Here is a 15751-nt window from a genome sequence, read left to right as displayed (position 1 = left end):
TTACTTTGTGAATTCATTTATTAGTTCTAGAAGTTTTCTGGTGGATTTTTTTTTTTTTTGTTTTGTTTTGGATCTTCTAAATACAAAAGCATGTCATCTGCAATTAGTGATAATTTGAGTTCTTCTTTTCCTATTCATATTCCTTTAATTTCTTTCTCCTGTCTAATTGCTCTGGCTAGAGTTTCCAGATTATGTTGAATAGAAGTGGTGAGAGAGGGCATCCTTGTCTTGTTCCAGGTTTTGGAGGGAATGCTTTCAATTTCTCTCCATTTAGAATGATGTTGGCCTTGGGTTTAGCACAGATAGCTTTAGGATACTGTCAACTATGAGCACAATGTTGTGCAGATCTCTAGAACTTTCTCATTGGGCATGACTGAAACTCTACGCCTATTAAACAGCACGTCTCCTTTTCTACCTATTTTGATCCCATGGCAAATGCCATTCTACTTTATTTAACTACTGCAGACACCTCATATAAGTGAGCTCATGCAGTTTTGGTCTTTAGTGGCAGGCTTATTTCATTTGGCATGATGTCCTCCAGGTTTATCCACATTGTGGCAAATGACAAGATTTTGTTCTTTTTCTTGTTGAATTATATTCCATTGTGCATATGCACGTTTTCATCCACTCATCTATGGAGAAACATTTAGGATGTCTCCATGTCTTGGCTACGTTGAGCAATGCTGCAATGTACATTTAAGTGCAAATACCTCTTCAAATCCTGACTTCTTTTACTCTGGATATATACTACTAGATCAACTGGTGATTTTAATATATTGAGGAATTGCCATTGTCATTTTGATAGTAGTTGCACTGGTTTACACACTTACCAATTGTACGCAAGAGTGCTGATTGTTTCATGTATCCACACCAACACTTGTTATTTTCCACTAACAGACATAGATGAGAGACCTCTTTGTGACCCATTTCCCTAATAATTAGTGGGGTTGAGTATCCTTTCCTATACCTACTGGTCACTGGCACATCTTTGTTAGAGAAATGGCTGTTCAAGTCCATTATTCATTTTTCAAACTTGTTTTCTGACTGTTGAAGCAAAGGAGTTCCTTTTATATTGTAGGTATAAATGTCCTATTAAATATATGGCTTCAATGTTTTCTCCCATTTTGCAGTTTGATTTTTTTCACCCAATAGTTTGTTTCCTTTGCTGTGCAGGAACTTTTAAATTTAATGTAGTCCCACTTGTTTATCTCTGCTTCTTTTCCTGTGCATGTGGCTGTCATATCTAAGAAATCACTGTGAAGACCAATGCTATCCAGAGTTCCCCCTCCGTCTCTTCCTAAAGTTTTATAATTTCTTATGTTTAATCCACCTTGAGTTGTTTCTAGTTACAAACTGAGTAATTGCTTTAACATTGCAAGTGCCAAGTAAAGGATCCGTAGTACCTGCATGATTTTCATTTATATCTTAGTTCTCAGGTTTCTCTTATTGGCTTTCTTTTCTCCCTATGATTTAATATTTCTCCTTTCTTCCCAAGAAATTGATTTTCCACACCCAAATCATCTCTCATTGGTGCCAAATTTTAGAAACTTTATTTACACATAATTGTAGCAAGGGCAGAGAAAAAAAGCATCCTGCATTTTGAGATACTAAGTATTTCCATGACTTCTATATGTAACCTACTTCTGTACTCGTAATTGGCATACTATTAGGTCTTAAAAATGTCAGAGAACAATGGGTCTGAACCACATTTATTCCGATTCAGGAAAAATTCTTTCTGAGTTACTCTACTAACATTGGTTAGTGAAATACTCATGGAATCTGGTTCTCTACATACAGAGTGAACTAGAAAGTTTAGAGAATTTTAAATAAACCAGCACAAATAATCTCAATTTTATTATCTAAACTACAACCTGGGGGGGGCTGAGGTTGTGACTCAGTGGTAGAGTGCTTGCCTAGTATGTGTGAGGCACTGGGTTCAATTCTCAGCGTCACATATAAATAAATGAATAAAATAAAGGTTTATGAACATTTAAAAATATTTAAAAAAATAAAGTACAATCTGGGAGATAAATTATACAGTTTTTCATAGTAATCAGGAGTTCCTCAGAAGGGAATGGACAGTATCACACTAGCCTTGAGGATGCAATTATTGGTCCAATTCCCTGATTAAAAATTTCTAATTATGCTAGAAAGAGAGCACAGTTTCCCCTACCACCCATCTTTCCTCAGTAAGCAGTGCTGTGTGAGATTTATCTGGAAGCCCATGCTAATGTCTGGAACCTTTGGTTCATCTGTTCTTCTGTAAAACAGCCTGCACAACTTTATAGAAAACCTGGAGTAAACCCAAGTTGTTGCTGCAAGGGTATTATAGGGGGGAAATCACTCTGGATCATTTTCCTGTTTTATTTTCCTTAATTTAAGGAGGAATTTACATAGCAAAGGATTTATAAGAAATACAAAACCATATGATTGAAAAGCGGTATTATAGTGTCTATAATTTACTTTTAAAATTGTCATGTGTGTGTAGGGAGAAGAAAAAAGAAGGTATTTTAAAAAATACTCCAGGCTGCTATGACATGCATGTGAATGCTCATTATTCTTAGAAACATCTGAAGTTCACCAACAGGGCCTGTGCCGGCTGGTGGCCCGCATTTCAGACTGCCATCAATGCCCACACTGTGGAGCCAGCTACCAGGAACTGAGCTAACCTCCTTCATCAACATACATGGTTAGCCAGGCTGCATCACAGATGTGAGACATGATTTTTCTTGATGAAATGAGTAGTGTTCAGTGTATCTGAGGCAAAATACTGCACCTGCACCTCTACCAATATATGAATGAAATAGGAAAAATCCAGATATTGAGGTATCTCAGCCATTAAACCCTTGATTGTGGCACATGAGACTGTGAATTTCATCTAGTTCTATGGCAAACAGCTCATGGAAAGGGTCCATCTTCTGATAGAATTTCAAAGAGAAGGTCAGCTTAATCCTGCCATGGGGTTGTTGCTCCATCTGCCCAAAAGTCTGCCATGGAAGAGCTAGTCAGACTCCCAAAAGGACGAAGCTGGGATTGTAACAAGTTTATAGAGAAGGTTGTGAGACAGTGTGTGAGTCTCTTGTTAATAAACTCTGAATTTGGGTTCCATCTGAGACTTCCTCTCCTTAAAGCATACCTTGAGTTGGCAGATTGAGGAAACCAGTCCCATCTGCCATCTGAACAGATGTCTACCTTTAAGTACCTAAATGCACTGAAATAGATGTGACCTCAAACCCCGCCCTCCAAAAAAAAAAAAAAAAAAAGTTTCAAATTGCAAATAACCCAATTCCAACAGTGGAGACAGAAAGAAAAAAAAAAAAAAATCAGCTACAAAAATAAAGTTAAAAATGCTTTAGGCAGCTGTGCTCTTTTCTAAAAGCAAATTCGCACAAGTGAAAAAGCAAACCCTGAAATCACCATCTATGTATTGCCTGCAGCTCTAACATTTGGATGTCAGGAACTTGTTTTTGGAATCCATACCATAGAATTTTCTATTCTTTTTTCCCCTTTCTTTTCCCCCTCACAGGTGTTATGACTCATTTGCAATAACCCACATTTCACTCTGCTTTGTAACATGCTTCAGGGTACAATCCCATAGTGAGTACATATTCATGTGTATAACATGAACAGGACTCAGTCCACTTCATCCTGTAATAGAAATCTGAATTGCTCCAGTCACTCCACTTTTTCTTCCAGTTGGTATAGTGCATTCTCAGCAGTAACCCTCCCACATACTTACTTTAGAAGCTTCTATCCGCAACTTAAGTTTGCATTCATCTTCACAAGTCTGTTTTCCAAGAATTATAAGATCTGAATCTTAGAGAACCCACATAGGAATGGAAGTTAGGCACAAAAATTTTGACAGTTTTAGTCTTGCTTTTATCATCCTTCTAGCTTCCTGTATTATTCCCTCATGTAACAGTCTTTTAAGTTCAGATCTCTTTTAAAAGATCCAACAGCATCTTCAACATACACATGACAGTATATTTTTAGACTTATTTCCTTTTTAGATAGCACACAATGAAACCATTCCTGTGACCTCTGACTTGTAAATATTGGACATTCCAGAATTGTACTCGATGCAATGTTTTCTCTCAGGGTGTTTTAATCCACTTGTCTTTGTTTTTGAAACAATGAAACTCTTCTATTTATAAAAATCGTATTTGGAATCCCAATAGGGAGGAAAGAGCACACCAGGCCTGAGGACAGCATGGAGAGCCCTGACACTGGCTGCCCTGCCAGACCCCAGGGTCTGCAGCGATCACCTAGTTTCTCCAGGTCAATGTGCAGTCCCATGATGATGTGTCATAGGTTTTCCTTTTTAAAGAAAATCTGAAAATTTCTCCATTTTCAATAAGTCTGTTTGAACTATGTCATGCAGTTTCTGGCTGTGCCCGTGGAGCAGGCAGCACTGCTGCTGACCATGTGGCACCTCTCTGTGGATGCAGTCGCAAGAACAGGTCTTGTCCTCGCCTGGCAAACTCCAGATCTGAATGTTACCAAGAGGAGAATAAGAACATGCTTTGCAAAATGCAAAACTTACCCAATATAAAGCGGTATACTTAATTTCTGGTGTTAAAATTCCCTTTTAGAATACAAAATAATGAGGGTCGGGTATGCAGCTCAGTGGGAGAACACTTTGCTAACATGTGTGAGGCCCTGGGATCAATCCCTAGCACTGGGAAAAAGAAAAATAAAATAATAAATGAAGGAATAAGTGATTTAGAAAAATGGAGAAGACTATTGTCTTCAAGACTCTTCCTATCATTACCTAAATGATCTTTACCACCAGGTGTCCTGCTACCTTATGTAATCCCTCTCTCTCATTTATAGAGCTTAAAGTTTGTGTCAGAGTCTTCACTAGATCTGTGGTTTGTCTTCTCAACAATGAGCTGAGCTCCAGGTGGGTTGGCTCTGGTTCCCTGTCCTCTCCTCAGTACCCATGAATGACGAATGGCTAAATGAAGGAGTAAATAAATGGTAAATAAAATACCAATACTTGTGTCATGATATTTTTTGAGGTTGTGCGTGTTTTATGGAAACTCAAGGATGGTGAACCTCAGATACAGAGCACAAGTTGCATCTTTTGTAATCTCCTGTTTTAGTCAGCTATTTCGCTGCTGATCTGACCAGCACAATTATGAAGGAGGAAAGGTTTATTTGAGGGCTCATGGTTTCAGAGGTCTTAGTCCATAGAAGGCCAGGTCCATTTCTTGGGGCTCAAGATGAGGCTGAACATCATGGCAGGAAAGTGGCAGAGGGAAGCAGCTCACATCACGGTGATCAGAAAGCAGTGAGAGAGAAAGAGAGAGAGAGAGAGGGGGAGAGAGAAGAAATATATATATATATATATATATATATATATATATATATATATAGAGAGAGAGAGAGAGAGAGAGAGAGAGAGAGAGAGAGAGAGAGAGAGAGAGAGAGAAAGAGAGAGAGAGAGAGAGAGAGACTCCACTTTCCAGATACAAAATATATACCCATAGCCATGTCCCGATTCCCACCTCCTCCAGCCACACCCTACCACTTCAGTTACCACTCAGTTAATCCCATCAGGGGATTAATTCACTGATAGGGTTAAGACTCTTACAACCCAATCATTTCTCCTGTCAACCTTCTTGCATTGTCTCACATGGGAGCTTTTAAAGGGGACGCCTCACATCCAAACCATAACACCCTCTAAAGTTCTTTTTATTCTACTCATGCTGTATAATACCAGAAAATGGAGGGCAGGAGTTAGAGTACCAGATCTAGAACTGTGACCCTGACAAACAAGACACGTTAGCAGGGTAGAGGCACAAGGCCCAGGCAAGCAGCCATTAGAGCTTTCCTGTTCCCCATCAGGGCAAGAGGCAGATGTGGTGCAGGAGTGCAGACTGCCCCTGTCACTGTCAGTCATCCTAGATGACCATCCTCATAAGAGTAGGACGTCAGATGCTCTGTTCTCAACCAGATGCAGACCTGAAGAGACTTGACGTTACAATCACACGAAGGTATGAGTCCATGGTATTGCATTTTCTATGGAACAGATGAGTGTTTGAGCTTTTCATACAAAATTTAAAAAATAACACGAGCATTATTTGTGCTAGCACTATGTCTTCTGACTTAGGCTGCGTGAGACCCTATTAATCTACTGTGGATATGAGCATTAGTCAGCATTTCTGCTGAGCAGGATCCTGTGGTGAGAGGCAGTATGAGTCAAGAGCCAATCACCCACCAGACCTGTTGCCATACTTCAGATATGATTTGCTCTCTTCTATCCAAGAAGGAAAAAGAGGGAAAATAGCCTAAGCAGAACATACTATATAGCCAAGAAAATAAAAATGTATCCTTCAGAAGAAAAAAAATCTCCAAGCAAATTTAATATAAAAACCTGAAGAAAAGGTTGGAAACTCTCTAGAGGCTAGTAGAAAAGAAGGACAGAAATCCATAAGACAAGGACAGGCCCAGACAAAGGAAGAAAATAGGAGAAGAGGGCTTAAATGAAAACGGATGTGATAAACTGCAACAACTCTTTCCAAAAATATTTTTAAAATCCCAAGTCAACATTTCATCCTACATTTAATGATGGAAAGCTATTGGCATTAAAATAAAGAATAAGAAAAACAGCACTAAAATTTTTTAAATGTTCAGAAAGCATGGGTATAATATACAGAAAAAGGAGTGATTATTAGAAAGGAGGAGTGAAAATACAAAGACAATGTAACCATTTACACATTTGTCTAAAGAACAAAATGCAAAATCTATTGGAATAAACGAGTGTTCAAGGAAACAGTTGGCAAAAGAAACAACACATAAACACACACCTACCCATCCCTCCTCTACTCTCTGTCAGATTGCTTGCTTCTGTTTCCACAATGATCTTAGAAATTCAGTAGGAGGGACAGATACAATGAAAAATTGAAAAAAGAACTTAAAGAGAAATGTATAAGAAACATGAAGATAACCAGTTACTTTATCAAAGGTCAGTTAAAGACATGTTCCTAAGAGATCAATTATTAGAAAGATGGCATCCTTCTTACATTCATTAATGAATTTTAAGCAATTCTACTTATTCCCAATAGGATTAACAGAATTTTGCAAAGTGATTTTAAAGTTCGTATGGAATAAAAATGAGTTAAAAACATCAAGATGACATTTGGCAAAGTAGAATATTGAAAGTGAATTCACACTAGCAAAAAATAAACCTTATGTTATAATAAATTAAAAAAAAGTATAGGTAGGTGAATTAAAATATCCAGGGTTTTTTAATGTTCCTGTTTTTTTTTTTGGGGGGGGCGTGGGGAGGTGGTACTGGGGATTGAACCCAGGGGTGCTTAATCACTGAGCAACATCCCCGGCCTTTTTTATTATTTTTTTGAGACAAGTTCTCACTAAGTCGTTTAGAGCCTTGTTAGGCTGCTGAGGCTGGTCTTGAACTTGGAATCTTCCTACCTCAGCCTCCCAAGTCATTGGTATTACAGGCATGTGCCTCTGTGCCCACTTAAATATTCAGAATTCTAAGGAGGTCAGGTCCATAATCCCCAATATAGTTAATACAGTCTTACTCGATTTTTAAAAATGTCAAACTGACCTCATAGTTTATCTGGGAAATCAATTATTTACTTAGCAAACAGCAAATAGCTAAGTAAATGTAGAAAAGTAAAGGGTTCCTGCTCTACTAGATTCCAAAATGTATTATAAAGCTATAGTAAACAAAGAAATGTGGTTTTTATATGCAATTACAGAGGAACAGAATAATAGGACATAACAGATGTCCAAATAGAACCCAATATATGTGGGCATTTAATATGAGGCAGGTAGAATTTCAAATTAGTGACAAGAGATTATATGATAAATGTGTTAGAACAATTTGAGGGTGAAAAATAGGAAGACTACCTTCTACTACACACAAAAATTCAGAGTTAAGCATTAAAATGTTATCAATTAATTTAAATAAAATCCAGGGTAATATTTTTATAAACATGCAGTGCAGAAATGCATCTCCCCAAAAGCCTTTAACATGCAAATGATGGAAAAATCTGATCGTTTTGATACATAAAAATGGAAAACATCATCATAAAGTTATCAGAATTATTATCAACTTTGAGAAAAGCTGGTAACATGTAAAGCAGAAAAAGACATTATGTACATAAATGAATACTAGTCACTCCCAAAAGAGCTCCTATAAATCAATAAAAACCACAACAAATGAGTAGAAAATTTGACAATGGGTACAGTTTGTTTTACATAAATGGTTATTTAGAACAAAGTACACTTGAGTTAAATAGTTCATTCCATATGCCAAATTCTGAAATCATTTAATATTTTTTTCCTGTGGAAATCTTTTTTTTTTTTTTTTTTTTGCGGTGCTGGGGATCAAACCCAGGGCTTTGTGCTTGCAAGGCAAGCACTCTACCAACTGAGCTATCTCCCCAGCCCCCTGTGGAAATCTTATACTCAAAATAGTATAGAAGAAGGCAATTAAAGACAGTAGTGTGAGATGTGTAAAAAAAAAATTTTAGTTCTGAATATGCATTTTGAATGTGTTTATCAACACATAAAAAGTGGGAGGAAATAAATTGATATGTTATCTGCAGATAGCAATTAAGGATAGTTTTTATTTTCTTCATATGGTTCTGTATTTTTAAACTCTCTACTGTAAGCATGTATTTCTAATATTATTAGAAATGGATTTCTCTATATACCTAAATACATAGAAAAGATAGATGGATACCTACAATCTAGGGAAAGAATCAGAAGTCAACTGCTACAGAAATCATCTGTCCTTTTCCCTATAGCATCAGATGGCCAGGAAGGAAAACATGAAAGAAAAATTGGGGGGTTAACTAAGATCCACAGTAAAGAAGCAGAAATTACTATACTATGGTATAAGTTGGGGATTATGTAGAAAAAGTTTCATGTGTGCAAATCACACATGGCATTTATTCATTAGCTTATTTGTAGCATCCAAGGACAAGCATTTGATGATCGTTAATGGGAAGAACCCTGTGGGAGTCAGAGGTCATGTTTTGCATGCCAGCAGGTTCTCATGGCCCTGCATTCTGAATGAGAACTGAATTTGGGTGATGAACATGGGTAATGGGGTGGCAACGGCACATCATTCAGTTCGACCTGCCAGGTGTGCCCACAACCCTTGTGACACAGTCAGCTTCCCATTGCGCCCAGCTCTGAACACAAGCAAGATGTCAGTTCACCAGAAACTCTAGTACATGCTGGTAAACAGCATGCTATCTGATACTAATGGTAATTTGTAATTCTTTTTAAAATTCTAAGGATTAGGGGGTCATATACATGGATTGCTAAGAAAGAAACTTCCATGTTCAGGCTGAAAGGTGACTAATTTTTGCTGTATTAGTTCTCACTCAGGGCAAAGAGGTCATGGTTCTGACAACTAACCCGCCTCATGATCCATCGAACTAGGGAATAGAGTCAAAAGGCATCACAAGTAGGATACCTTTTCTGAGGGATGTATTCCTCAGAATGCTATTCCTCCTTAGCATAAACACAAAAAAGAATCAACAAAAAAACCCCAAACTTCTGTCCATTTTAGTAGTGAAGAAATAGATTATTCCATGAATAGTCCTTGGACGAAATCATTTATATCTAACATCAATATAAATTCCAGCTTATGCCAAGTTAAGCAATAAAACATCAAATTATAAAAATGATTAGACAACAACAGAGAGAATTACAAACTAATCTCAGTTTAGGTAAATCTTGCTTATGTATTAAACCAAAGGCAAGGCACAAAGGAAGACTGATGGATATAAAAACATAAAACTGCTGTATGTAAGACCAAGGAGAAGCACCACATAATTATCTCAATAGATGCTGGAAAAGAATTTAGTAGATAGACACTTCTTTGACAAAATATGTATCCTGAATCAAAAGACAAACAAATTGGTGCAGCCACTCTGGAAAGCAGTATGGAGATTCCTTAGAAAACTTGGAATGGAACCACCATTTGACCCAGCTATCCTATTCCTCAGTTTATACTCAATGGACTTAAATCAGCATTCTACAATGATGCAGTCACATCAGTGTTTACAGGCAGCTCAACTCACAATAGCTAAACTATGGAACCAACTAAGTGTCCTTCAACAGATGAGTGGATAAAGAAAATGTGGTATATATACGATGGAATATTACTCAGCTTTAAAGAAGAATGAAATTATGGCATTTGCTGGTAAATGGATGGAATTGGAGAATATCATGCTAAGGGAAATAAACCAAACCCCAAAAACCAAAGGCTGAATATTTTCTCTGATATTCGGATGCTAATTAACAATAAGGGGCAGAGAAGAACAGAGTTACTTTAGATTAGGTAGAGGGAAGTGAAAGGAGGGGGAGGTGTATGGGGGTAGGAAAGATAGTAGAGTGAAACAGATGTTACCACCTCATGTACATATATGAATGCATGACCAATGTGATCCTACAACACATATAATCAGAAAAATGAAAAATTATGCTCCATTTACATATGATTTATCAAAATGCATAAATGCATTCAACTACCATGTATAACTAGTTAGAAGAAATAAAATGTTTTTTAAAAGTCAATAGAAGACATAATGTAACGTGAAAGAGATCCCTATTAAAGTCAGAAGAAAGACAAAATTTTCACTATCACCATTAATATTGAATTATTCTATAGTATTTACCATAGCAATGAGTGAGGAGAACTGATAAGCAGAAAGCAGAAAAAAACAAGTAAGTTTACTGGCAGGCTATATGATATCAATGAGTCATTAGAAACTGTAAGCAAGGCAGAGAGGCAGCGGGGTGTAAAAATGAAAAATAATAGCTCTCCTATATTCAAATAAGATACTACTACAAAGCTGTATTAAAATACTTAAAGGTTTCATAAAGATTAAATTCTACCCAGTTATCCCACTCCTTGGTTTATACCCAAAGGACCTAAAATCAGCAAACTACAGCCACATCAATGTTTATAGCAGCTCAGTTCACAATAGCTAGATTGTGGAACCAACCTAGATGCCCGTCAACATTGGTATATATACACAATGGAATACTATTCAGCCATAAAGAAGAATAAAATAAATGGAAGGAATTGGAGGATATCATGCTAAGTGAAATAAGCCAAGCCCAAAACACCAAAGGCCGAATGTTTTCTGTGATAAGTGGAGAATGATATATAATGGGGGTGAGGGGGTGGGGAATGAGAGAGTAATGGGAGAATGTAGAAGGAAATGAAAGGGAGGGGGATACGAAAAATGGTGGAATGAGACAGACATCATTACCCTATGTACATATATGATTACATGAATGGTATGAATCTACATCGTGGACAACTGTAGAAATGAAATGATGTACCCCATTTGTGTGCAATGAATCAAAATGCGGTCTATAAAAAAATTAAAAGCTAAATAAAAAAAGATTAAATTCTCCCTAAATAAGCAGAATAAATGTTCAGCATGATTTCAATCAGAATCAAAATAGTATATTTAGAATTTGACAATAAATCTAATGTTTGTCTGGACATATAAACACAAGAACAACTTGACCAGAAAACACAATTAGATATTAAAACATAGTTTTAAAAAGGTTTTACTAATTTGCATAGTGTAATGTTGGGATCAATGCAGAAAGACAGCAATAAAACAGTGAATCTGAAATAGAACCAAGAAACATGGCCATTTGGCAAATGATACAGGTGGTAGGTGAAACTTAAAGGGAAGAAATACATAACGTTGAGATAAGATTTCTTTAGAGAAAAAAATAACCAAAAGCTTCACAGCTTACTCTCTACCACATATAATAAGCAATATATTCTACAAGTAGCAGTTTTAAATGTAGATCATGAAAGCATATGGGCACTGCAATGATTGATACTGTTCATTTTTAAAAACTATAGATGGTTCCTGACTTGTGATGGTTCATTTAAGATTTTTCAACTCTACCATGGTGTGGAGGTAAAACACATTTGTAGAAACCATATTTGGAATTTGGATCTTTCTCAGGCAAGTGTTTGGAGTATGATGTTCTTCCAATGCTGGGCAGTCATGGCCAGCTGTAGCTCCCAGTTAGCCACATGATCATGACAGGTAACAACTGAGACTCTAGAGTACAAGGTGCTGCTTAGCTACCATGTTCCAGGTGTATGGAATGCATTTCAACCTACAATACCTTCAACCTGTGATGGGCTTATAAGGATGTAATCCCATAGCAAGATGAGGGGCAGATGTATTCCAAAGTCTGTTTCCAATTTTATGCATAAAGAGAGCATGCCAAGATCCAGTATTCCCTCCCCAGTCTCCCTGGTAACTGTTGATAGAATGTGGCCCATAGGGGTGGGAGGGGTGGGTTGGGGGAAGGAAAAAAAATAACAGAATGAATCAAACAACATTACCCTATGTAGATTTATGATTACACAAATGGTATGCCTTGACTCCATGTACAAACAGAGAAACAACATGTATTCCATTTGTTTACAATAAAAAAAAAAAAAGAAAAAAAAATAGAGTCTTGGTACTAGTCAGTAAAAAAAAAATATATATATATGGATTATTTTTCAAATTCTTAGGACACAAATATTTACTAAGTCACTGGGATCTAACAGATCCATTAGGTATTTCTTTTAGTCTCAGGGTGGTACAAAAATAATTATTCAGATATTAAGGATGCTGTGACATACAAAGTTTGGAAATCACTGGGCTAATCTAATAATGTATATAGAAACATATACTTCAAAATGAGGACATATCCATTCTTTTCAGACAAAGTTTTAGAAAAACTGATTATATATTGGGTCACAAAGTCTCCACCTAGTTAAAAAAATTAATATCTACAAATCATAATGTCTGTGCTTGATATCTTTAAATTAGAAATCAATAATATGGGCTATTAAAAGAAAAAAAAAAGATATCAGCTTAGGGTTTTGGGGGAAACTAGTTTTCTGATCCAGGTAACCCTCAGGTCCTCTTCCCCTTCTTCTTCCTGCCTAGAATAAAATCTCCTGTAGGAGTCTGTGATTGGGAGGTGGGAGGCAACAGGATGAAAGCTGGCAGAAGGAAAAGATGTAATACCCTGGGTCTCCAAGGGGGTGTGTTAGCCAGTCCAGTCTTTCTGATATGAGAGGCTTATGGAACCGTTAGTTGGGTTTTCACTTGCTTGAAGCCCAATTGAGTTTCACTTGCTTCATTGAAGATAATTTTGGGAAAAAATACTTTTCTAAATTTATAAGAAATCCAAAATTCACTAAAGAAAACACTCATTAATCTAATAGATGAACTTTTTAAAAATATTCAAAAGCTATAAGCAAGTAAACAAACATGCACCATGTGTACATTTAAAAACTAAATAAAAGAATAGGGGAAATATATATGGCATACATATATAAGGCTATTTAATAAACTAGTTCTATTTACTTAATAGAACAACACTATGCACATTTCCATAGAGAAGTGGCCCTTTTATTAGTTAGCATCAGAATTTACTCGATATCAGTTTGGTCCTACTGTGTTAGTTGAAGCAGTCATAAGTTCATCCACATTCAAAGAGAGGGATGTACATGCCCCTGTTAGTAACAACGCATCAAAGAATGTGCGGGCATGTATAAAAGCCACCCCATGTTGAAACGATCAAACCCAGCAATTGTTGGTCTAGGAATTTATGCTATAGAAATAAGCAAACTTGAGCATAAAAGATATAAAGGATGCTTATATAGCATTATTTATAATGATGATTCTTCAATTTCAGCAAGCCTGGGAATCACCTGGAAGGATGGTTAAAACTTAGCTTTCTTGGCCCCACCCACAGAGTTTCTGGTTCTGGAAGTCTGAGGTGGGATTGGAGAATTTGCATCTTTTAAGAAGTCTCTACATGGGCTGGGGTTGTGGCTCAGTTGTATAGAATTGGCCTAGCATGTGTGAGGCGCTGGGTTCGATCCTCAGTACCACATAAAAATAATAAAAAGAGGTATTGTGTTCATCTACAACTAAAAAATATTTTTAAAAAAGAAGTTTCTAGGTGATGTTGATTCTGTAGCTCTGAGGAAAAGACTTTGATAATCACAGATTTTAACATTACTATCTCAAATTCAAATGTTTTCCCATTTCATAAAGAAAATGTGATTCAAACATACCTCCATGTAACAAGAAGGAATTCCTGGCCTTGCTACTACGCAGTAAAAATAATTTCATCTTTTTTTTTTAAAAAAATGGTAGTACTGTGGATTACACCAGGGGTGCTCTAAGTCTGAGCTACATTCCCGGCCCTTTTTATTTCTTGAGACGTAGTCTCCCTAAGTAGCCCAGGATGGCTTCAAACTTGCAATCCTCCTATTTCAACTTCCTCAGTCACTGAGTTTACAGGCATGTGCCCCTGCATCTGGCTTCAGTCACATCTTTGGTGGGGAAAAAACTCTTGAAGCAACTGAACCTTAAGTCCCAACCTTCTAATCTCAACCTAGAACTACTTGATAAGATTCATGTATAATTTGAAATCTCAGAGTGTTAGTCTACTCCTTTGCCTTTAAGCCAAGGTATATTACTGGCTAGTATCACTCTCCATCCCCTTTCCTTAAATACTTTTGGCTTTATAACTGCCCCCACAGAACCTGGTACTAACTTGATAGGTGTAGTAATAGCAGAAGGGGCAAAGCAGTAGTCTTTTTAGGTTACTTTTTTTTTTTTTTTTTTTTGAGAGCAGGTACTGTTTTATTAACTGACCAGATTACAAAAATATGATGGTAGATACCTTAGTTCATTCTTCTAATAAGTCTGTTGATCTGGTCTTCCCTGTTGCCAGTATCTCCACCTTCTACAAAACGGGTGGTCTTTTTCTTCATTCCACCTCTTGGAGAAGGTAATCTGAAGGGCCACAGGAAGTTATTTGCCTCTTTGAAGCGTTTTCCAACAGTGTAGATCTCATGAATCAGATCCTCCATGCAGATGATGCCATATTTACCAAGAGATCGTGCAATCAAAGCATTATCCGTCAAGGCAATTCGTTTCTTATTGATTTTGCCATAGCCACGTTTGTAGATGAGTTGATTCACTGACTTCAGGTTTGGGTACCCCCATGCAATACATGGTTCCACAATCCTCAGCATGTTAATTGCAGCCTTGTTGAGCTTTACAAGGTGCCATTGGAGATCTGGCGAAGGCGAAGAAGTTGTAACACCTTACGAACCTTTGGGCTCACACCATTGATACCCCTGATCCTGATGACAAATGCCAGTTTGGGTTCTGCAGGTACATAGAAGTTGCCAGCTTTTCTTGCCATTCTAGCCATTCGAATCTCTGTTCTGTACATCTGTCTATATTCCTTGTGGTAATGCTTGGCTTTTTCATAGATAAGCTTCCTCCTTGCCTTTCGAAGCATCTCTTGGGCAAACTTCTTCCTCAGGCGCTTTATCCTCAGCTTTGCATAATTCCTTCGCTTTTTCTTAAGGGTTTCTGGCACAGCAGGAACCTTCTTTTTCTTCTCTTAGGCAACCTCCATGGTTCCAGCCGGAAAAAGAGGAAGTTCCTTTTCAGGTTACTAACCATTTCTATACTGGGAAGCCTGAATTTTCTGTAACACCATTTTAAAATTAGCTTTTGGCCACACACTGGGAAACTTTTCTTGTAGTTCTTGGCCTTTACTGTTATTTGGTTATATTTAAATCCCTATATAATACATGAAAACACAGAGTAGCCTAAGGAGGAAAACAGGGGGTTAGGGTTCAGGGGTTCAGGGGTTAAACCTCAGAACCCTTGAGTAACGCCCCTAGATTACT

General features: G+C 37.1%; 2 protein-coding genes across 2 annotated transcripts in view; both read right to left on the bottom strand.

Annotated features, from left to right (window-relative positions):
• DNAH11 (dynein axonemal heavy chain 11) overlaps positions 1-15751 on the bottom strand; it is a 335620-nt gene that overhangs the window by 123518 nt on the left and 196351 nt on the right.
• Positions 14652-15460, bottom strand: LOC306668500 (large ribosomal subunit protein uL30-like). Its single transcript, XM_079151935.1, is given in 2 exon segments — positions 14652-15111; positions 15114-15460. Coding segments are annotated over 2 exon segments (624 nt in total). The 5' UTR covers positions 15355-15460; the 3' UTR covers positions 14652-14728.

This window comes from Sciurus vulgaris (genome assembly GCF_902686455.1).
Source record: "Sciurus vulgaris genome assembly, chromosome: 8".
NCBI lineage: Eukaryota > Metazoa > Chordata > Mammalia > Rodentia > Sciuridae > Sciurus > Sciurus vulgaris.
Note: the sequence above shows the minus strand (reverse complement) of the source record. Positions and strands in the feature narration are given on the sequence as shown.